Source organism: Lathamus discolor, chromosome 1, assembly GCF_037157495.1.
Source record: "Lathamus discolor isolate bLatDis1 chromosome 1, bLatDis1.hap1, whole genome shotgun sequence".
In the NCBI taxonomy this organism is placed as follows: domain Eukaryota; kingdom Metazoa; phylum Chordata; class Aves; order Psittaciformes; family Psittacidae; genus Lathamus; species Lathamus discolor.
The window spans coordinates 29,799,353-29,822,699 of record NC_088884.1 but is presented as its reverse complement, the minus strand read 5'-3'; the positions used below and the strand labels follow the sequence as shown (position 1 = coordinate 29,822,699).

Here is a 23,347-nt window from a genome sequence, read left to right as displayed (position 1 = left end):
TTAAGATCATCTAGTTCCAACCCCCCCGCCATGGGCAGGGACGCCTCACACACTAGGCAATGTTGCCCAAGGCTCTGTTGAAGCTGGCCTTGAACAATGCAAAACTTAACCCCACCGTAAGCTCACTGGAAATTTTAGAAGAGTGTGAATATATATATATATATATGTATCTCCATATAGTATCTCAAGAGATTCATACCTTCATCCCTGGAATAGTCTTCACCAGAGTGTGGTTCAAACAAATAATCTCCGGTCGCTAGCTCAAACGCCTATAACATAACAGACATATTTATGGGTATTTGAAATAAAGCTTTTAATCTTAAATTGTCAGCAGAACACCCGAACTATCTCAGAACCAAGAGGAATTAACATTCAAAAGCTCAAGGCCTACAGCTGGATCAGACACTGAGGAGAGGCCACTTACCTGGGGACCATCATTCCTGCAGGGCAAAGACAGCATGAACACAGGCTCTGGAGCAAGTCCCACTGGGACATGAGGCTGGAGATTGGGAAACAGGCAGCACACCCAAACCCCCAGCATTTCTCCCCACTCAACCAGCATGAAGGAAAGAGATGGACCAGGAGTGTGGACCTCTGGTCCCTCCCCAGACCCCTGGGCTCCACCAGCTGACCAGAGAGTATTCCAATTGGTCCTGGTGGCTGGAAGCAGCAAACAGCATCTGGCTGTGGAAGATGATGATTCTGAGCACATTGGCTGTACGGGGGTGTGGAGGGGGCATCAGTGTAAGGCAGCATTAAACACACCTTTACATACTGATGTGCTGTCTCTTGATCGTGTTAAATATGTGTAAGTCAATGAAGCTGAGAGAGAGGTGCTTCTAAATATATAATAAAGAGCTACACTTGTATCTGAAGGTTAATTATCTGTCAGATTGCATGCTAGGGACTGAAATGAAGTCTGAATCACAAATAAAATCCACTTATAACTATAATTAATCACTTGTACTTAGCAAACAGAGTAAGCTTCCTTGATGACTCTAAATCTATAACAGTTTTTAAAAGGTATTTTTATTGAATCCCAAGTCATCAAAGTAAATACTGCCATCCTGGGGTAAAACACAGAGGCTGACACTGATGAAGGAATCCAGATTAGACATCAGGACGACAGATCCCTTCAGGCCATTCACAATGCTTTGATGGGATGCTAACCCCATGTTAGGAGAGGACAAAACTGAATTTCTTTTGATGGGTGTAATGCCTATTAAAAGCCTTAAAGTACTGAAATAACTGTAAGAGCCCATACTGGTGCGCTAACATGGAATCATCCAGCCTAATTTGTTAAACTATTCTTTCTGCTCTAGATCACCAATTACCCCAAGCAGTCACAGGAATCTAATTCTTGCCAGGTGGTTTAAACATCAAACTGTTTTCCATCTCCAAGACCAGGGAAAACATCCAATCCAGAAAATCATTCCAAAAATCAGGTAGAACTTCCTGGCACAGTCCTAGGATGGGATTTCACACCATGAAGACTTTTATTACAAAATATTCGTCTCCTGAAATTCTGTTCCAATTCCTAATCTGGAGTTGTTAAATCACCTGCAAATTTAGCCTATTTATGGGCACTTGGCTTTCTCAAGCTGTGAGTTCAGTGTCATCCAAGAGAGCTATAGCCAAAACAATTCACTGCAATCACACAGAGCAGCCAAGAAAGCAAGAATGCCCCTTGTTGACATTGAATGGGGCCTTTAATTATAATCACTAAGAAACAGTCATTCATTTTTTATTATTCTACTCTTAGCTCCAAATCAAGAGTTCTCGTTTTACACTTAAAGAGAAAAACCTCAAGGACTTCATAAACCATCAGGTATTTAAACTGAAGAGATTTTTAAAGTAGCCAGAAGAGATCACTGGTGGAGATCTCTAAACACAACATGGAGAATACTGTTATTGTCCTGAGACGAGACTGAGAAGCCCCAGGTGCTCTCACTGTCTCTCATGCCAATGTATTCACTGGAAGAGGCAGACCAACCTTCCTAGGAGAACACATGCTGCTGGGGCTGATTTCTGAGGACATTACGAAACTCACTGCTATTCAACCACATTCCTGGAGAACAATGGAAATGCGGTTGAATTTAGCCACAAAGGTAAGACTCCAAAAGAATACAGCTTCTGTCCTAAAAAATGAAGTATTAATAGCTCCATATGTCTGCGTGGGACTAAGCAGATTCAATTGGAAAAACTAAAAACTGCTCAGTGAGAAGCACAAGAAGCAAGCATACCACTGTGATACACTGAATTTTACATCAGCTTGTATATAACAAGAGCTCCAAGCTCTCATAGATTTGAGATATTTATACCACCCTTTTGCTGACAAGAAACTAAAGCTTTTCAAAATCATGATGCTGCTCCTTTTTGTATCGCCCTGACTCCATGCCCAGCATGGACTGGAGCGGCAGGGTCTCAGACATCTAATTTCCTGACTCTCCTTAAAGTACTCTGCACTGAGAATGAAGAAACTTTGGACTGCTGCACACAGATACAGCCCAGAGACAGCCTTGTCTTTTGGGTGCTGCAACATGTATCTGTTATAGTACCTTTTAGCATTCACACACAATGACATCTCACAGGTTCATTTGTAACAACCAGGTAGAAGGTTCCTAGATATCTGTAGGATGGACTAGCTACATAGTGCAAGATAAATGATATTAATCTGAACTTATTAAAAAAAAAATAAATCCTTGAGCGAGGTTTTTACCATAACATAAAAGACTCAGTGTTAAAAATGCACTAATAAGCACATAAATAGCCAGAAACTCACTGTATCAGAGTTGTTCTGCTCTTTAAGCTGATGCCCAAAGCTGTGGTGCACCAGAAAACATGTGCAGTCCCGTTACTGAGTCAGTACCACCACGAGCAGCTCTCTCTGCTGGTACTCAGAACTACAGTTTTCATGATGCACTGCTGCTTTGGATTTCAGAGCACTTGTCAGTATTTATGGACACTCTGCACTCAACCGTAGATGCATAAATCACCCAGTCTCCAATTGCTACAGTGACACTGATAAAATCAGGAGGTGGAGACCCTGACAGACACCAAGTTGAACACAGGTCAGCGGTGCACTCTTGTGGTAATGCAGTATGTATATAAGTGTGTCACCAGCCCTCAATGGAAAGTGAGTTCCCCTCTCCTCAGTACTCACATCTACACCTGCAGACTGTAGTGACCAGTTTGGGGCCATCAGTATGAGAGAGACCCTGCCAAACTGGTGAAAGACCAAGGAGGACCTCTGAGTTGTTAGGGGCTGAGCAGGAGGAGAGGCTGGGTGGGCTGTGGTCAGGTTGGAGAAGGGGAGGAGCAGGGGAGATTCAGTTGCTGCACTCTACTGCCTGAAAGGAAGTAACAGAGAAGATCAAGATACGCTCTTCTCAGTGAAAGGACAACACAGAACAGACGTAAGCAGCAAGATGGGAAATTCCAGCCAGATAAGAAAATTCTTAAGCAAGACTGGCTGGGCATTGGGACATGCTGTGGAAATGCCATCCTGTCAGCTATGTAGAGACTCAACTGGTGAGGCTCTGAATAACCTCATCTAACCAACTTTAACCCTGGTTCAAGCAGAAGGTAGACTACTAGAGCTCTCTCTCCACCTAAATTTGGCTGTTATCTCTATGATGGTACAAGTACAGATGAACCATATTTACTTTCCCTTTGAAAGTATTAATATATAAAAACTAGTTTCTTGACAGAAATCTGACTTTGAAATACCATGATCTTTTTTTACTTAATGCTGACATTTACCTCAACAGAAATCAGCATTTCAATTATTATATGGAGATAACAAATGAGATACAGCACACTCAACATATGGCACAAAAGCCCAAGGCAATCATCCATCCTACTGACTGTGCTGGCAATTGCTACTTCGCACTTTCCTAAGGTTCTTGCACAAAAAGAGTCTAGACTGCTCTTCTCCATCTGCAGATGGGGAACCTTTCAGATAAATGGTCACATTTCTGCTTTTGTAGGCTCTGGAGAGGCTATGATTCCTCTTCTGCCACGTGACTGTATACGAACCTACCACAGTACTGAACTGTTGGCATCACTGTTGTATATTATAGATCCATGTCTAATCACACAATTGGAAATAGCTACATTTTCACTGTGTGACAGCTGTGTACTCAATCTGGTGATTGAACATGGATGCATGCCTAGGGAAAGCTGTCTGGGAGAGGACGGAAGAACAATTCACTTGGACTGCATCAGCCTCCCTGAATTTCTCTTATGAAGCCCCAGCTGAAAAAGGACAAGCTATAGGCCAGAATGATTATTTTGACAGATGAGATCTGGCTCCCGGCCAGAGCTTCTCTGCCCCCACTGAAATGAAGAGCTGTGAATAAGAAGATTGTAACTGCTTTAAAAACAGGCTTAGTTTTAAGAACGCTTTTCCACCGGTAAGTGGGACCATGAAAGAGCAAAAAGCTTTCTGAGATACACACACCAGCTGACAGTTTGCTCTCCCATGGTCATCCCCCTGAAGAGCCAAGCAATGGAAAGAATATAAAAGGCATTTTGCATGGTTAGTGCTTGGTAAGAAGGGCCAGATACCCAAAACAGAGACATGCACGGGATGTCTGAAAAGAAAACAGATTTCAATCATTTCCTGTACTCTGATCTCAGAATCATGCACATACTGAGTGGCTGCTTTGGAGAGTCAGTTTCTTTGGAAAAATCACAGCACCACAGAATTGTTTGGGTTGGAAAGGACCTTAAAGCTCATCCAATTCCAAACCCTCTGCCACAGGCAGGGACACTTTCCACTAGATCAGGCTGCTCCAAGCCCATCCAACCTGGCCTTGAACACTGCCAGGGATGGGGCAGCCACAGCTTCTCTGGGAAACCTGTTCCTGTGCCTCACCACGCTCATCATTTTCTTTTTAATGCCTCGGGTTGTCCACCCACCACCTTCAAGAAAGGTGTACAGTGATTAATAACAGCATTTTGTACTGAATCTGCCTACTGAAAAATATGTGCATGGGGCCTTGAAGCTTTTCTCTCCTCTTAAGCAGATTTCTGATTTCCCATTTTTCCTCAAAATACTGCTTCTGTGCACACTGAGGCTTGTCACCACACCTTTGGTATGTGCTACTCGCACATATGAACATGATAATACTCATGATTCCATAGAAACATGATAATTTTTTCCCTGCTTACCACACAGGAAGAGTAGTTAAGGACAGTTGCTTCTCCACCTCACATGAGAGGACATCATGGTAACAAGTAAACTGGGGCCTGACCTACAAACACTTGGATGTAGGTTTAATTCTAACATCATAAATTACTATATTCTGCTCATTTTTCATTCTGTCCCTCCAAGTTCTCTCACATAAATAGAAATGCTCATAATAAAACACACCCCTGTAGGCTTGCTTGCCTTGTAGTAGCGTATCTCTCATTTTGTCTGCCTGCTTCCTTCTCCATTCACCCCCATTGTATTTTTTTTTCAGAATTTGTACTCTCTTTGGGTAGATAAAACACTAAGTATATTTTTCTCCTCCTTCCTGCTGATCTACACCTATGAGCTATTTGCTAGTTCGTATTATAAAAAGAATCAAAACTCACCACAAAAACCATCTCTGATAAGTAGTAATAAACTAATCTTGCTGATGTCATGGCTTGTGACATAGTTATCTCCTCCCTGCAGCTCAAACAAGACTGTACACAGTGAACAACAAAAGTCAGATGATTAGACTCATCATTTCAGGGGTTTTTCCTGTCTCCAATCCAAAGAGCATAAACGAGGAAAAGCAGTGGAATCATGGTGCTTGCAGTCATTTCCAGGAGCAATACAAAGGGATGCCCTCTGCCACTACAAACTCCCTTATCTTGCCAGGATTTTCTGGCAGCAGCAGTTGAGTACTGAGTTCCATGGATTTGAGATTTAGGAAATGCTAAATCATGCAGTGCATGTTCAGTTTCTGCTCCACAGAAAGTAGCCCTCTCAGCCCTGCCAATGTGGAAAATCAGCCTGATAAAATTAAATGGTCAAGGGTGGTTTCAATCCTACCAAAGGCACTGCTGGCTCCAAATCTGTTCCTTTCTTGGGATGAAAACAAGAGATGCACCTCCCTGTTGGCAGAATTAAAGTAGGGTTTAATACAGCAAGGGAACGTAGAATTTTCTAGAATTTCATAAATGTGGAGAGAGATTCCCAGTATCTAGCTTTCCATGGGAACAGCTGAGTATCCCATATAAATAGGCCACACAGTTAAGAAAAAAAGAAAGGGCACTGTGCAATTTCCTTAGCTAAACTGAAGACATGTCCAGCAAAACACAGCACAATTACTGAGACACAGAGTCACCAAAGGCTGGGGAAAAAAATGCAATTTACACTACACTGCATTGTTTGCTGCGCACGGAACAAGTGAACTCAGTCCTCCATCGCAGTCAGGGGAAGTCCACTGGCATCTATCTCCTTCCATTAGCCCCACAGCACATCATGCATGCACTGACTACCAGCCTCCACAGATAAGCAGCTTCCTCTTCTTTCCTTTGCCTTTTTTTCTTTTCCTTAAAGACTCTCAGACTCTGGTCACCTGAGCAGAGGACCAGTACTGGCCTGAGGATACTCACTCTCATCCTTTAAATCTGATACAAAGAGGTTTGAACCAGGCCACGCCAAATCATCTAAAATGAGAAGGTTCACCTCATAGGCTGTTGGCTTACAGTGCTAGTTATTCACCAAAAGAAAGAACTGCAAGGTTATTAGCACTGAGTTACTGCTCTCTCTTTTGCTATATGGCTGGAGTCCTTACATGCCTCTCTTTACGTACAATTCCAGTACAAGCAATCCTAATCAGAATCGCTGTTTACTCCCATATTAAAGATAAGCAGAACAGAGTATTCTTTCCAAGATGCACCAAAAGCATAGAGTTGATGGCCAGATGAAGCCAACTCATGTCAGCAGAGCCCAGGTGAGGAGAGTACGCCATGTAGACACAACATACCATGTCCTAAAAGCCAGATTCATAAGGGGGGTATTCTGGAAGTTGCTGTGCACACATCAACACAGATGCTTTGCATGCTCAAGGCACCACTATCAGACGCTTTTGTTTTAAAAACATCATCATCACCATCTCCATCCTCATTACTGAAGGTGCAGTAAAACTGATGAGCGAATGGTATGATGAAAAAAAGTCTGCTGCTGCTGTGAGAAAACATAACCTCTGTGCTTGATTTAACACAAGCCATAAATATTGGCCATAAATGCAAGCCGACACAAGAATCATAGAATTACAGAATCACCTTCACTGGAAAAGATCTTTAAGATCACCAAGTCCAACCCAGTAGCTCTGCTACTCTCACAGTCTGCCAATGCTATTCCCAGTGAGCAAGATTATTTCATCAGCAAGCAAAAGGCAGTGAAAAACCAAGGCTCAGAGATCCATTAAGCCCAAGACCAAGTTAAGATCCCAAGTGACTCCTGGTCCCAAACATTCCAAGTGGTCCATCATAAAATCCAGGAGACACGGAAAGACTGATGTGGCTTACGTACACATAAACCTCTCTCACAGAAACCCTATGGAGCCTAAATTATTTCAAAGAATGGCCTGTTTTTTACTGAATTTTTTTTTAATGGAGACATGATCTAGCATCTGACACAGTAGTAGATATACAGCACATAGAGAATCTCCTCAATTTTGCAAACTAAGCAGTCTTCATGTGTGCTCTTTACTACTAAGCAGTGCTCTTGACTACTTCTGAGCAAGCCCTTTTAGAAGAGCTTGGCAGCCATGGTGTGAAAAAAATATCACCCACTGAGCTGGAGAACCTGACCATCACTCTGAAGCATCACATCTGTCAGCAACAGCTACACAGATGGAGAAGTGAGGAGCACATCTGGATCAGCCTCTCAGAATACTGATCAGAAACCTCAGATTTTAAGGTTGTGGATACACAAAGCACTACAAGATGTATTTAGAATCATAGAATCATAGAATAGTTAAGGTTGGAAAGGACCTCAAGATCTTCTAGTTCCAACCCCCCTGACATGGGCAGGGACACCTCACACTAAACCATCCCACCCAAGGCTTCATCCAACCTGGCCTTGAACACCGCCAGGGATGGAGCACTCACAACCTCCCTGGGCAACCCATTCCAGTGCCTCACCACCCTAACAGGAAAGAATTTCCTCCTTATATCCAATCTAAACTTCCCCTGTTTAAGTTTTAACCCATTACCCCTTGTCCTGTCACTACAGTCCCTGGTGAAGAGTCCCTCCCCAGCATCCCTATAAGCCCCCTTCAGGTACTGGAAGGTCACTATTAGGTCCCCACACAGCCTTCTCTTCTCCAGGCTGAACAGCCCCAACTTCCTCAGCCTGTCTTCATACGGGAGGTGCTCCAGTCCCCTGATCATCCTCGTGGCCCTCCTCTGGACTTGTTCCAGCAGTTCCATGTGCTTTTTATGTTGAGGACACCAGAACTGCACACAATACTCCAGGTGAGGTCTCACAAGAGCAGAGTAGAGGGGCAGGATCACCTCCTTCGACCTGCTGGTCACACTCCTTTTGATTTGCACACAATTCCATTTAAGCAAGGTCAAAATATTTTGAACCCTCTTTTAGTGCAGGTGCAAAGAATTAGCTCAGTGACGCAGTTGCGAGCAAAGGTTTTCAAAGCATAACATCTTCGTTTTGATACTACCTTATTACACTTTGCATTCACGCTAATTCACATCATTCACATTAGTTGCAGTCTGTGCCTTATCATTCAGTAGAGACACCGAGATAAGAAAGCTCACCTAGGGTCAAAAGCATGATCATAATGAAGGTCAGGATCTGTAACTATGTGACACAGCTCCCACTGCAAAGCCACATGGCACCTTGCTTACCTGTTCATAAAGGTAGTGTTTGAAAGGTGGATCTGAGCAGAGCCATTACTTACCTATCCTGAACACAACCTCAAACCTTAGATCATTTACTAACACAGAGCTACTAAATTACAGACTTCCCTTTTTCTCCCCTTTATTTTTTATTTAAAAAGGAGGAAATGATGAATGCCACATGCAATCATCAGCTGGTAGGACACCACCTTATGTGTGCTTGGTATTGTCACACTGGGCAAAGTATGGAAAGATGTAAACTCGACAAGGAAAGTCACAGCAGTACGGCTGGACCACTCATTTCACATACTACTGCTTCCAAAAATGTCCTTAATGACTATGGACTTATTGTACAAACAAAGCAACAAGACAAAGAAGTCTCCCTGCTCTCCCTCGAGACCTGGACAACATGGTCTATGGTAATCTGACCTCTGCTTTGGCTGAAAATAAATCACCCCTTCAGCTCCTGCTCCAGCAGACAATCCTTCGAAAACACATCTAACAGCAAATGTTATGGGATAAAGTGGATTAAATATGAAACAAGAGCAAGATAACCTAGAAGGACATTTTCTGAACCACATTCAGGTACAACAAGGAATCCAAACTTGAGGAAGCAAGTGGGTCTACAATGGCATTAAATCACTTTGGTACTTCACAGTTCTTGGCTGCTTTAGGGATCGGAGAGAATAAAATCATAATTTCCAAAGAAAGCCTTAAGTTAGTTGGGAATTTGAAATTCCACATCAGGAATGTTTCCCTGGCTGTTAATCTTTGTTACAAGTCTTCTGCAGAAGGAACTCTTAAGATCTTCACGTCAATCCCCAACCTCAGAGCTGTTTTCTATCTGATACAGGATTAGCAGTAACAGTGCACTGACCCATTTTCTCAAGCACACTGGAATAAAAGCAAATCCTGAGGTGTTTTGAAATTATGAGTTTTGGGGATGAGCTTGAGAAACTGATCTCTGTTTTTTTTAACATAACTATTACAATGATGACAACTGAATGATTTTATGTCAGTGCTGTAAAGATTGTAAAATTTCTACAGCATTTTCTATGATCAAAAGGCCAAAGTCTGTGGCAGAAAACAGATTTCCAATGTTTCTACCCCAAATGTTTTACTACTGTTAAAGCTTACGTAACAAAGAAGCAGAAGTATAATTTTCTCATTAAAATATAGCAGTTTCATAAATACCTGTGAATCAGAATTAAGATACCCCCAGTGGCAGAGATAGATGCTCATGGGGTTTAAAGAACTCTCATGAGGAACGCTTATATAACATGGAAAAAGAACTGAAGTGTAAGGGGCTGGATGACCCCAAGTATTGTAAGAATACTCTATTTCCTAGGTCTGATATTGCTATTAAGTGTCCCACATTCTTTAAACACTATCTTAGACAGACTTCAGCCTTTTTAATGTGGCTTTACCTATACGACTGCATATAAAATTAGCACAGGGTAGGTACAACCTTAAAGAAAGATGAATCTAACATACTAAATACCATAAAAATGCATCAAGTTCAACTGAGCTTTATGAAATATCAGGTAAAAGGAACATAATGTCTGTAACAATAATCTCGCAGTTAGTTAAGAGTCATTAAAAAAATTAAGGATCAAAACTGTGAAATGTTTTCTATGCTTCGTTTTCAATGTAATGGAAAAAAAAAAAAAAGTCTACATTTTGCCCCAAATGAAAGTGTAACTTTGGAAATGGATGTTCTTTTCTGTGTATTAAAGCAAAAGCTAGTATTAAACTCCAGAGAAAACATATCTGCAATTTTACTTATGGGTTAGTTACTTTCAGTACATGGCTTGCTGAGCTTATAATATCTGTAGGATTTTATGTTCCTTTCAATCCTCCTCCTCTCCCTCTGAGCTTTGCAATTCTCATCACCCACGCCTGCAAACTGTGTCTAGTATTTGAGTCCTCTCCTCCTCCTCACACGCTTACTCTCTGCAGACATGTATTTGTAAAATACAAAGACTTGAATAAGTTTTCACCTTTAAAATAGACAAAGATACTTCTAAATGTATTTTCAAAACTATCTTTGATGAGAAGATGCATGTAGCTTATTTGACCTCAGGTATTACAGAGTAATTGTTTCAGAAAGTTGAATAATGAAGTTTTTACTTTTTCTATCTTTAAAAGGTTTCAAAAAAGGTGTAATTTCAGTTTAACTGTGTTAAAACTAATTCTACAGAATGTTACCACGTATTTTACTAATAAGCTAAATCCTTCTCTTTGAAGTTTAGAACCTAAAGCTGTGATTTGCAAGCCTAATCTGATGTATATTTTCACTGCACTTGGCAAGAATTTGAAGTATTTCGCTGTTTTGATACTTTATGCAAGAAAAAGGAATGGAAACAGCAAACAGTTGTATAGATTCTAAGATAGGAAGGAAACATGCAGTTGTACTATTTAGGTTTGACTTTGTAATTTAAAATACACATGTATTTCCCTATAAACTTGCATGGTTTTGACTGCAAGTTTAAAATGCATCAAATGAAAATGAAAACTGGTTAAGAATACTTCAGAAATTGAAATAGATGGGGAAAAATCATCAGTAGCTATCTGATAAGATATTATTTAAGATAATGTATTTGTGTCAAAACCATTCACATCAGGTTTCTCAGGTTTATTCTTATAAAATACACTGTATTGTTCTTACCATACATGCTGTACTCCAGATATCAGCAGGTGTACTGTAACCTGCTCCTATTAAAACCTCTATGGATCTATATTGTCTTGTCTGGATGTCTTCTGTGAAGTGTTTATGCTAAAAAAGAAAGAATCACATTAATGGGAAAAAAACAACAATAAAAAGGCCTGTTCTAAACCATGAAGGCTAAAGAGCGAAAATGATGCAGTGATACTTACCACCCAGCAGGCATTCCCCAGGTCAGCAATTTTAACTCTAATTTTATCTGCATTTCTTGGGTCCAGTGGATTCACCAGTAAGTCAGCAGCACGAGTTTTTGCTAACACAAGCAAAATGCAGAACAGTTAGTATTTTAAGCACACTATTCATTACCTCTAAGCAGTTTTGCCTTAACACTTTATCCAGTTTTGTAATTCATGGAAGACATCAAAATCATTTGCTGAATGTTACAAGAAATTAAAGCAACATAAACAGGATTTCTTACCTTGATTTCTAAATATCCTTACACATTCCAAGTACAAATTTTTTGTATTAACTGCCAAATGACTATAATTAGAATATCCAGAAGAGCTCCAAGCAGAAAGAGTCCATATGTTTCCAAGAACAGATTACAACAGAAAATGTTAAAACTCAAACTCCAAGAAGGCCACATGAAAGAGTTGTTCTTAGAACAGTTTGGTTGAGAAAATAAAATCCTGCACGTCCATTTCTGGCTAAGGTAAACAAAATATGGCTGGAGTTTTTCTTGTTTAAAAAATTGGTCCCAAGGGGAAGAAGTCACCAAAACCTGGCTTACTTGAGAGCCTAGAGGACTGTCACGCATCTCACAGACAACTCAGTGTTGAGTTAAAATTCTCTGAAAGTCCTAATTTGTGTTGAGTATGATCCAACTAGAAAGGCATAACTTTAATCTCATTAATCCTGCCATCTTTAGAGGCTCTTGGGACATTGACGATCCTAACACAGGACAGTGGATGACCACTGCTTTTCTATTTGACATACCACCCGCCAGCTCCTAAATTGAATTGGAAAGAAAGCAGTTTGACTTGAATGTGAATGATAGAAGCAGGTATCACAGATCACATAGCAGGAGAGGACTGATCTCAGTTTACTTGTCCCAAAGCTAAGAAGATCAAATTGGAAACTGCTGGTAAGATAAGAAAGAGATACTAGATCCAAAAAGCACTGGGACTCCAAATGGGATATAATGATCTGTGAAACTACCAGAAGCATTGGAAGAGGAAAGTACAGCAGACATGGGGCAAAGAAAAAATACAGCATGTTTAACGATGAGTCAGGAATGACTGAAATCAGATGAGGATCTTCAACTGCTGGGACAGCAAGGGTGATTGAGTCATCAGGGCACTGGCCAACCAGAAAAGAAACTGGCAGGATCCACAAAGGGAAGGAACGAAATAAAAGATGGGACTGAACAGTAGAAGACAGAAGCGGCAGGGACCTCAACAAGAGCCCTCTAAAAAAGCTGCAACAGTCCAAGACTCAAGTTCAAAAAAAACCCATCACTATAGGGCATAAAAGCCAAACACACAGAGAATAAAGCTGAGGTTCAGTACTTAAAAGACGGTTAGTCTTAAGTAATCTTAATATTAAAATCTTCCCTTACAAGCATGCTGCTTAATAGAGTCTTCATTTTTTTAAACACAATCACATGCATTATTCAAGAAATACCAGGACCTTTCTCAATTCACCAGCCCTGGCAAAAATAAAGAAGTGCTAGATAAATCCTTCCCACACATCTTTCTGAAGGTGAAGGACTGCAGTAAATAAAGTGGAATGAAGGGGTGGAGAACTCGTCAGTAACACATCTGAATGCATTAGAAAACAGCTTTCTTCAATCTTCTTCTAGCAGAGGGACCTGACAAGGTAACAGGCAAATGCCTACACTTTTGTGTTTTTCTCAGGAGCTCATTAAGTTTATGTCCCTTATTTTCTGAGAGATGAATGTGAGACCTTGGATTCTATATCTGACAAACGTGGATCATTCACAACTGAAAGTGAAGTCAAGAGGAGCACACTTTTTAGTAAGTACTCTCAAAAAAAGCATCCAAAGGAGCTCAACCTGAGCACAAAATCAGTAAGCATTTCTGGTTTTCACTTCTGTGTGTCCTAGTTCTGTAAAACTGAGAAATATCACCTCCTCTTCTCACAGTCTCAGCACGATAGTATACTTAGTAAATATTTAAACACTGGAATGAGGAGGAGAGTCATGAGGAAATTAATAGATCTATTTTAAGGGCATTCGGTCACACAGTGAAAACTTGAAAAAGGTAAGAACTTAAGAGCTGCTCATCCACTGAACACAAATTGGTCTGTGCACTGAATGAGGCAAGTATCTCCAAAAAATAAGAGATAATGTTACTTTATAATGTATAGCAATGCCTAGACAGCCAAGAACAAAGTCCACTTCTATACTAGAAAAGGGCACTAAAGTTACAGGAAAAAGGTAGCGCATTTAAAAATATTGAATAGGCTGCAACTTTTCTCTTTCTTCTTCTGAAACACTCTAATCTGTTTTATTACTGTTTAACCCAATATTATTATTGATGCCATTAATATTAACAACATTTAGCTTTTCCTCTTTCTGTGGAAGAAGTAAATTCAGATATGGCCAAAATTTAATCTTTCTTCTTTGCACAAGAAGTCTGTAAGATGCTGCTGATTAAATAACATCAAGGAGGAATTAAGTAGGTTTGTCTCTGCAGCTATGGAGATACATTGCTCCCATGATGACAAATCCATCTTTACTCCATGGAGGCATGACGATTTTACACATCATGCCAGGAAAACAGCAGTAGAGGCTTTCTGCCTACAAATACTGCCAGCAGCACAGAGGAAGAGGCTACCAGGCACCTAGGAACCTCTTATGTATCATTTCAGGGACTACTGAGTGTAAGGAGATGGACTGGAAGACTTACTTGCCTGGAACTTGATATTTTCCAGAAACACAGCTCTGCTCAGTTGTATTTTATTTCACATTTCTTGCCTACCTGCAGATTACCTTAGCTGTCAGACTCTGTAATAGCTGTGTGAATTGCTCTTCTAAAGTCAAACCAAGAAATACACTGACTGTACTTTTCAATACATCTCTATTTATATTTAGTAACTTCATCTGGGGCCAATGTTGATGGCAGGCTTAGTGATCTTCTCCCTGAGCTATCTCATTTTCTTCTGTCTGCTTACAGATCTAGTCTCTCAGTATTTGATTAAAGTTGAAACCCATATATTTATCATTTAGCCACTGGCGCTATAAATAAAATCTATGTGTAATACCCTGCAGCTACTTAATTCAATGGCAAAAATCCAGCTCTTTGCAATGACACCAAGATACCACCTTCCATGTCTTCACTAAACAGGACTTACAGGCAAAAGTTTTGGATTGGAGCAGTTCTGGTGGCCAGAATTTAAGTGTCCAAAACCATGATGAATATGGAAAAGCCATAATGAGTTCAGGGTTAGCAACATGCCTTGCAGAGACAAAGACTTGTTGAGTTTAATAAAAGATTAAGAGGGGAACTGTTAGAAAAGAACCATCAGTGAATGAAAACACAGCACATTACAGAATTTTTTCATGTGACTGAAGAAAGACAAGTATTTATAGCTAGATGCTGCAGCCACGCAAATCCAAACTTCAACCACACCATGTTCTTAAATTATTTCATTTGTCCAAATCAAGAGCAGGTGTCTTTTTGGAAGATATGTTTTAAGCAGAACACAAATATTACTGGACTTACTAGTTGGTGTATTATTGGCTTGTTATAAAAGGAAGTCAGGTTACATGATCTCATGGTCACCTTCTAGAAGAATGCCTACCTGCAACCACAAACTTCCTTTCCTCTTTCCTGTGAAGACTGACCTGTCAATGTGAATATTTAACCTACAATAACTTATCTCACACCCGTAAAAACAAGTTCTAGGACAGAGAAAAAGTAAAAAAAAAAAAAAAAAAAAAAAAAAAAAAATCACAGTTCACTTTTCCTCTTTTAAGACAGCAGTGGATTTGTCTGAATTTAACAAGAATGCTTTTGCATTGTCTTCCAAGTGCATCTATCAAACTCCTATTTTTGAATGCATGAAAAATCATCCAATTTACTTAAAGTAAGCTTAGCTAAGCTACTGCCTTTAATGAGACTGTTACATTTATTTCTTAACCTAACCACTGTCTTTCTATTCCACTTACTTGCCATTTTTTTTAATGTAATACACACCCATGTTACTAGACACAAGTCCTCCATCAACTCAAAGTGGGTTTCCCCCCTCTATTTCTAAAAGCCATACAAAATTAATGCACTTGCTTTTCTTCAAACCTGGTTCTAGGAGGTCAAAATCCATCAGAATGCTCTGCAACTAAACTAACCAAAAATCTCCATCTTAATTTCTAGATATCTGGTCTGCCAAAAGTGTTCTAAGATGAAATACTAAATGTAAAATACTAATAATTGAGAATTGTACGATTCAATGAGCAAAATGTTCAGTGTAGATAAAACCAACAAGATGATAGCCAACAATGAAAAAAGGGTTCTCAGCAGTGGGCTGCAGCTCTAACCCAACCCTAGAGATGGTAAGTCTGACCCTGTATCCCACCTCCTCCTTAGGCTTGCAAGCACCTAAGGAAGAGAGCATGTGGGGGCAGTCTGCACAGATTTTTCTGACTCAAGACGCTGGCACACTGGAATCACCTTTTCCAGTGGGACCTTTTCAGACAGAAGCACAAAAGCAGGCCGAGACTTAGGAGGGTCAGCACCAACCCAGAAACTAAAACCACTTAAAACACTTAACCGGTAGATAGATAAATGTCAACATCACTGAGAAGTGCTAGACCTGGTGTTCCAAATCAGGAACATGGTGTGATAGAGGTTTTGTCTGCTGCTATCTAAAGGTCCCTTTGTGTTACTGAAAAGTGAATGATACTGAAGTTTCACCAAAAAACTCCAAAACAAAAGTAAAATCTGCATATATGTGTCACTGAACACAGATTAAGACATATACATAAGGTTTAGCCCCCCTACTCATTCTACGTAAGACATCACCTATGGCTGTAAGAGACTTCAAGGATGCTGTATGCCACTATGAGGAATACTTACTTTTTGGCAAATCCCCAGTGCTTGAAGCTGAAACTGTTCTGCTCCTGTCGTGAGATGGGCTGCTCTCCTCTCTTTCAGTTACAGTTGATCCTTCAGAAACAGCAGAACCACAAGCTACAGACTCTAGAGCCCCAGAGAACACTGAAGCTGAAAATTCAGAGAACTGTGACTCAGGAATTTTATGACGTCCATTTGGCAATTCACCATTAAACTGTTCATAGGAGCTGCTATAAGAGTAATCGCTTTTTGCATTTGGCTCATCAAGATTATACTCCTCTGCATTCGGACATTCTTCCTCTTCCTCGTCTTCATCTTCAATCTGTTGTTCCAACAGGAATGGGCCATTCACGATATGGCCATTTGTTTTTGGGGATTCTATCCACTTAGGGTCTGTAGGGTCAGTGTTGACAATTTCCTGCTCAACGTCGTCATCTTTCTCAGTGTTTTCTTTCTCTGTGTCTTCTTTTTCATCCTGATCATCTGCTTCACCTGAAAAATTCCAGTGGGCAACACATCAGATCATACATCAATAATATGACATTTTGAAATTAGGCATTCATCATTTTTAACTCTTTAGTAACTACCTGACTTCTGACATCACATAAGGAAACTCTACCAATGAAATATGCAAAGACCTTGAAGTCTAAACTGAAGGCAAAAGAAAGAACTAATTAATAAGGCTGTTGGAAAAAATAAACAATGGGGAGTGGTTCAGGAGGGAACAATTCAGAAGATTAGAATGTTATCACAGAATCGTTAGAGTTGGAAGGGACCTCTGGAGATCATCCAGCCCAACCCCTCTGCCAAGGCAGGGCCACCTAGAGCAGGTTACACAGGATCACATCCAGGTGTATTTTGAATGTCTCCAGAGAAGGGGATTCCACAACCCCTCTGGGCAGCCTGTCCCAGTGCTCTGCACCCTCAACGTAAGGAAGTTCTTCCTCATGCTGGGGTGAAACTTCTTGTGCTTTAGTTTTTGGCCACTGCCCCTCATCCTGCCGCTGGGCACCACTGAAAAGAGTCTGACACCATCCTCCTGGCACCAGGGAGAGAAGATACATGAGGTCTTGAAAGCAAGCTTTACAAATGTGCAACTCAATCTGTGTCAAACAGGGAGTCATAACAGAAGTAGGAAAATTCACTGTAAGAGCAGAACAAAACTAAACCAAACCAGAAGACAAGTCTCAGCAGTTACACTTTTACAGAACAAGAACAAGTTGATGAGAAAACCTGGGAAGCCAGAATGGAGCTGGACCATAACAACTGCACTCCAAACAAATCATTGGGACTAAACAAGAACTGTAATAAGGCATCTTAACAAATTTATTGAAGAAGCTGCAGTTATTAGTACCTGACAGATCATTACAACAAACACAGTAACAAGGGGAAAGCAACAACGACTTAACTACACTGAAGTTAAAAAATACAAATTCATGCTGTTTTTCTTCTATCTCATTAAGAAACTCTGTTATGCCACCTAATGTGGCATGACAACTGGCTGTTCTACTGAATTGTCTGTGTGCTCTTCTGTGGGATTTGACAGCAAGATTGCTATTGATGTTTTTCTTCACCTCTACAGTAGGTTTGACTCCCGCTTTTTAGACTTTCTAGTTACGATTTTACCTACAGGAGAAAATGAAACTTGATGATTTAGGACCATTTAGGACTACCAGATGCAATGCTGCACTTACTGTGAAACAGTAAATTCAGGGTAAATAAAAGCAGGTAATACTAACCATCATCATTTCCAGGTTCTTCATCTACTACCTCTTCTATATCAGCTGCTTTTAGTTTCACCTCTGGGTGGTACTCATCTTCTTGTTCATTTGATGGCACAGACGAGGTTACATTTTCTTCTATTTTTTTCCTTTCGGCTTCTCGCTCTAGTTCTTCTATTTCCTGCAGGCGTTTCTCCAACAGCTCAGCTTGCCTCTTCTGTTTTTTCTTCAGTTTTTTCTTTTTGTTTTTGGATATTTTTCCAATCTGAAATATTAAAAGAAAGCAAACTAACAAAAAACCTAAAAGATTATTCTCAAGGCATCTCACAGCAAATTCACTTGCAGTATGATTACTTTTAATGATTGTTAATTATTTTCTTATAGTGGCATAAGCAAACAATACCGTACATATTTTTAATATTAATAATGGCAATTATTAATAAGTAAATATATTGTTTTCCCCATTTTACTTCAAATAAATGATGTAGGGTTACATGAGACAAAAAAGCTACTGAAATGTTACATAGTTATACATTGTTTTACGTGGCTACTTATTAGATACAAGAGCAAAATATATCTAAAATACCGTAGTGAATTTCCTATGATCCTATAAAGGCACAGTAATATTCAACTTCAATCTAGATTAACTGTTGATGTTGCATGTGGAAGATAGTCTGGTATCATACCTAACTTTTTACATGTAAATTTCATACATGATTTCTCTCTGTACAATGAAGGAAATGACCAGCAAAAGTATGCTGAGAAAAATGACACAAGAAAACTAGAGATTGAAAATGGTAAAGGATTTTAAATAAATCCTGTGCTGTTCAGCTATTTCCCTATGAAAGGAAAGCATTTTTATTATTCACTTCTGGCCCAAAACATGTGAATCACAAACAACAGATGGCCATTATGAAAAGTTTCACATTTTATATAACATATGGATTGAAAAACTCAGGTACAATAACAAGCAGAAGAAAAACTAACACATCTGAGCTAGGACTGAAACACTTTCTCATATCGTAACTGAATTCTGACTTCTATTTTTACTAATTCATAGATGAGATCTATCCAGTTCTCATTCATTGTTTAGGTATCATCGCAAGAAATCCTAATATTAAAACAAAAGTACAAGGAACAAAGGAAAATACCATTTTCTCAAAGGTTTATCTGTAAATCCTGTTATCTCCAAAAGAAGCTACAGGACAGTTAGAACAGGACAGTTAATTTGACAATCCTATTATTTTTCACCCATGTTGTATGCCCATATACATTCTGTACACACAGAAAACAGGTCTAACCTTAGATATTTCAGTGGTTATTTGCTGTATGTATACGGCAAAAAGATCTTCGAAGTCTCATAAAACGCCTTCTCCTTTAAGGCCTTTTTTATTAAGGCTTTGAAGTCCTTAAGCTATCTGCAATGCATGGTATTTAGTGTGTGCACCCATTTTTGTCAGGATCTGAACAGAATGGATTATTCCTCGAGAGATGAAATGGCAATGCTTAACTGTCTCTGACATAGCTTTAGAATTGTAAGTCTACCAGAGTTTCCATCAGAGAAATACTGTACATAAAGCTGGTAAGGCCAAAGACATTAAAAGAAAAGTATTCTTTGAAAGACAAAAGCTTAGTCAAAGGAAGACAAAAGCTTTAGTCAAAGGAAGCTTGCATAAAGGGTAGAGACTACCAAAAATCTAATAGCAACTAAACACAGAAAATAAAGTTAATTTGAATTATGTAACGATACTTACAGGCTTTTGTTGTGGAGCTGTACTCACTAAAAAGAAAAAAGAAAATTGTTTGTACAAAACCAACTCTAAAAAGGCAGAAAGTTGCAGAAATTGTGTAAAAGTAGCCTTAAATAAACATATGGCAGTGATTTAATTTTTAAGTCATATTCTTTCCCTTTTACAAGTACCTGCTGCCTGAAATCATTTGATGTCTCAGTTGGAGCATCTGGAATTGGAAGGAGTTAGCATCAATTTCACTGTTATGGTTAGTGCAGAGTTAATTAAAGTTAGAAAGGAAAGTGTGAATCAGTGAGAAGTGGACAGAAAACATTAAATGACTGCAGAGTTCTCACATATTAACTGTACATAGTCAGCTGACTGAGCAGGTATAGGCAGATTTTAGACAGTTCAGAGAACAGCAACAAAGAGAACTACTGTACTGCACTCAGCAGCAAAATCAAATACTCATGTTTCCTTCACTCTGAAACAAGGCAGTCTGACTGCCAGGACTGGAGGCATGAAGAAGTGCCTCTGGCAGAAAACACCACCACAGAAAAAAAAATCTCCAGCATGGATTTCTTCCTAAGCTTCTCTCAGAAGGATTCAATCACTGACTAGGTCTGATGAGATTACAGTACTAACTGTAAAAATGTACAGAACAGCAATACAAGTCACACAACATCCCTACCCCCACCCCCCTCCCCCAAATAATCAAGCCCAATAGAAATAACCAAATGTGGGAGACAGAGGCAAAGTGGAAGTGAGAAAGAGGAACTGAATGGGGGAGGAGAACAGCTCATGAACTTCTTCAGACACGAAAGCATATGGCAATTAACAAATGCAAAATAGAAAGTGGAGACAGTTGAGACTTCAGAGCTCTCCTATGGCTTCAGCTTCTGCTGCTAAGTTCAGGGGAAAAAATTGCTTGTATGCCTCCTGAGAGGGCAAGGCATTCAAAAACATTCTTAAACTTGAGTACCAGCACTGATCTAAAAAGGGAAATTATGCAGAACCTATTCTTGAAATGCTGCAAAGAAAACACATGTTCAGCTCCTGTGTGGAAGGCCACAGATTCAATTACAATTTGCTAAGAACAAAGTGTGATAAGAACTCCATCAATACATTCCTTAAAATAATACTTATTTTAATGTCAAGAAGCACCATATAGGCTGCATGAACAAAATCAAGTTACTTCCCACACAAATAACATACAGTCTTTAACTATGTTATTACACATTATGTAAAATTCAATACAATATATTCATGATTTATAAGATTTTGCATCTTAACATATAGAATACTGTGAAATATTTATGGATTTTGACTACAGTATTTGTTATAGCAAGTATTATTATTGTACCTCTGAGATCTTAATCTGTGATATAATTTCTGACAATATTACAACAGTATTTAAATGCTATTATTTCTCTACTGCCTGTAACTGATGGGCTTGATTGGTAAATAAAAAGCACCCATGGTACTGAAGATCACTAGAAAAGCCACCCTTCCTCCTTGTTTCTCTTCACTGATTGCTGAGAACTTCTTTACCTTGGTTTCTCCTAGCTAAACATAATATACAATTCTTTTCTATACTCCTGGCAAGTCCAACATAAGATGTTTCGCATACAGTGCTAGGAAGCAGGGCTCACCAGGAATTCAGTTAGGTACAATAAATTCTATTTTCAAAGGTGAAAAACTATGGACTCTTAAAGAGTTTTCACAGCAGTCTAGTACATTTATAACTGACGAAAAGGCAGATTATTTCACAAGGATGCTGATGAACTTGTAATAGAACCAGACACATAATTTAGATAAGATTATTGTCAGTATTAGAAATCTAAGGCTCCAGTGTGGCTAAACCCCAGCCATTAATGCTTGTGGGGTGGGAGGAGAGTACGTTTATATCAATAAACCTTTTTCTGCATCTGGAGACCCTGTAACCTGAATGTGCAAACTGAGAAGAAAGCATTTCCCTCAGTCAGATGCTCTGGACAGTTTCCAGAGCATAAATAAGAATTAACTAGACATGCATTTTTCATGTGCAATTATTTAAAATGTTAATTTCGATTAAACAAAATATCGTTAGCATTAATATATTGATGGAACTTTACTACACTGCATTTCAATATACTATCATACCTGCTGAGCCAGAGGGGGGAGGAGCACCAGCTTTTTGCCACTCGGTAGCTTCAGCAGCCATTCTACGAACATAGGCATCATCCACGCACATCAAAATGTTTTCTGGCTTTATATCCGTATGAATGATCTTGCACTTGCTGTGTAGATAATCTAGACCTTGAAGTACCTAATTACAAAAGGATGTTTTAAAAATCTATTTTAATTACCCAAACCAAGCTAAATGCATTTGTTATTAGTACAGAGATGTTCAACCGATTGCCTGCAGTCCATTTGTGGCCCAGATAATTTATTTAGCTCATAAAACCAGTTATTGAGATTTTCATGAGTAAGATACTCACTGGCTAAACTGTCTTGATAACAGCAACCTGCTATCAGACTTCCAAGTGCTCCTTAGCTGATCTACACATGTAAAAAATACTTGCTGCATCTCTCTTTGAAAAGGGAATCTAGCTGATCCTCACTGGTTGAAAACAGTTATTTGGAAAAGAAAACCCTGCAAATACTACGTGCTTGTAGTAAACCGAAGTCTAGTTTGTGAATAACCATCTTATAATTGATTATAAAAATAAAAGCAAAGAGAGAACTGTGTTGTTGGGATGAAATGCTATCTATAGTTTTCCTCAGAATGCCAAGAGTAATTCAGCTTTTAATGTGACCAACACACCACGACTTTTCTACCTGTATTTGTCACGTGTATTTTTTCACTAGTCTTTCATACTCTCTGCAGGCTAAAACCTGCTGGCTCATATCAAACCTGCATATCCAAGGTCTTCAAAATGTATTCCGGGACAAAAAGTAAAACATGATTTTTACACAATGAAAAAAAATACTCTTCAATTCTAACCGGAACAGAAATACAGTAGTTTGTGTGATTTTACACGTTTTTTAGGTAAAACCTAGGTATGATAAACTGCATAAGTCAACTGCTACAATTATTCAGTACAGAATAATGTAACAGCATAAACCAGGCTGTTATGATAATCTACATAACTATTGTAGAAAAACATCAGCAACAAAGGAAAAAAAGCAGAAACTTAGCTGAACCCATTTAAAAGACTTCTTTCAATGTTCTACAGCAAGAAACAGACCTCCAGACTCATGAGCTCCAGCTACAAGAACATCCTGCCATCCTCTGTATTTTGTAAATAAACT

General features: G+C 39.3%; 1 protein-coding gene across 7 annotated transcripts in view; it reads right to left on the bottom strand.

Annotated features, from left to right (window-relative positions):
- The window catches only part of SRPK2 (SRSF protein kinase 2), a 150,989-nt gene that overhangs the window by 8,431 nt on the left and 119,211 nt on the right, over positions 1-23,347 (bottom strand). For all 7 annotated transcript variants that reach the window (XM_065666340.1, XM_065666372.1, XM_065666366.1 and 4 more), the window contains 7 exons: positions 22,196-22,361; positions 20,078-20,103; positions 18,342-18,588; positions 16,606-17,094; positions 11,722-11,822; positions 11,513-11,620; positions 200-269 (listed from right to left, as the gene is read on the bottom strand). In XM_065666340.1, the coding sequence (XP_065522412.1) occupies positions 200-269; positions 11,513-11,620; positions 11,722-11,822; positions 16,606-17,094; positions 18,342-18,588; positions 20,078-20,103; positions 22,196-22,361 (1,207 nt within the window). The remainder of the gene's footprint in view (positions 1-199; positions 270-11,512; positions 11,621-11,721; positions 11,823-16,605; positions 17,095-18,341; positions 18,589-20,077; positions 20,104-22,195; positions 22,362-23,347) is intronic.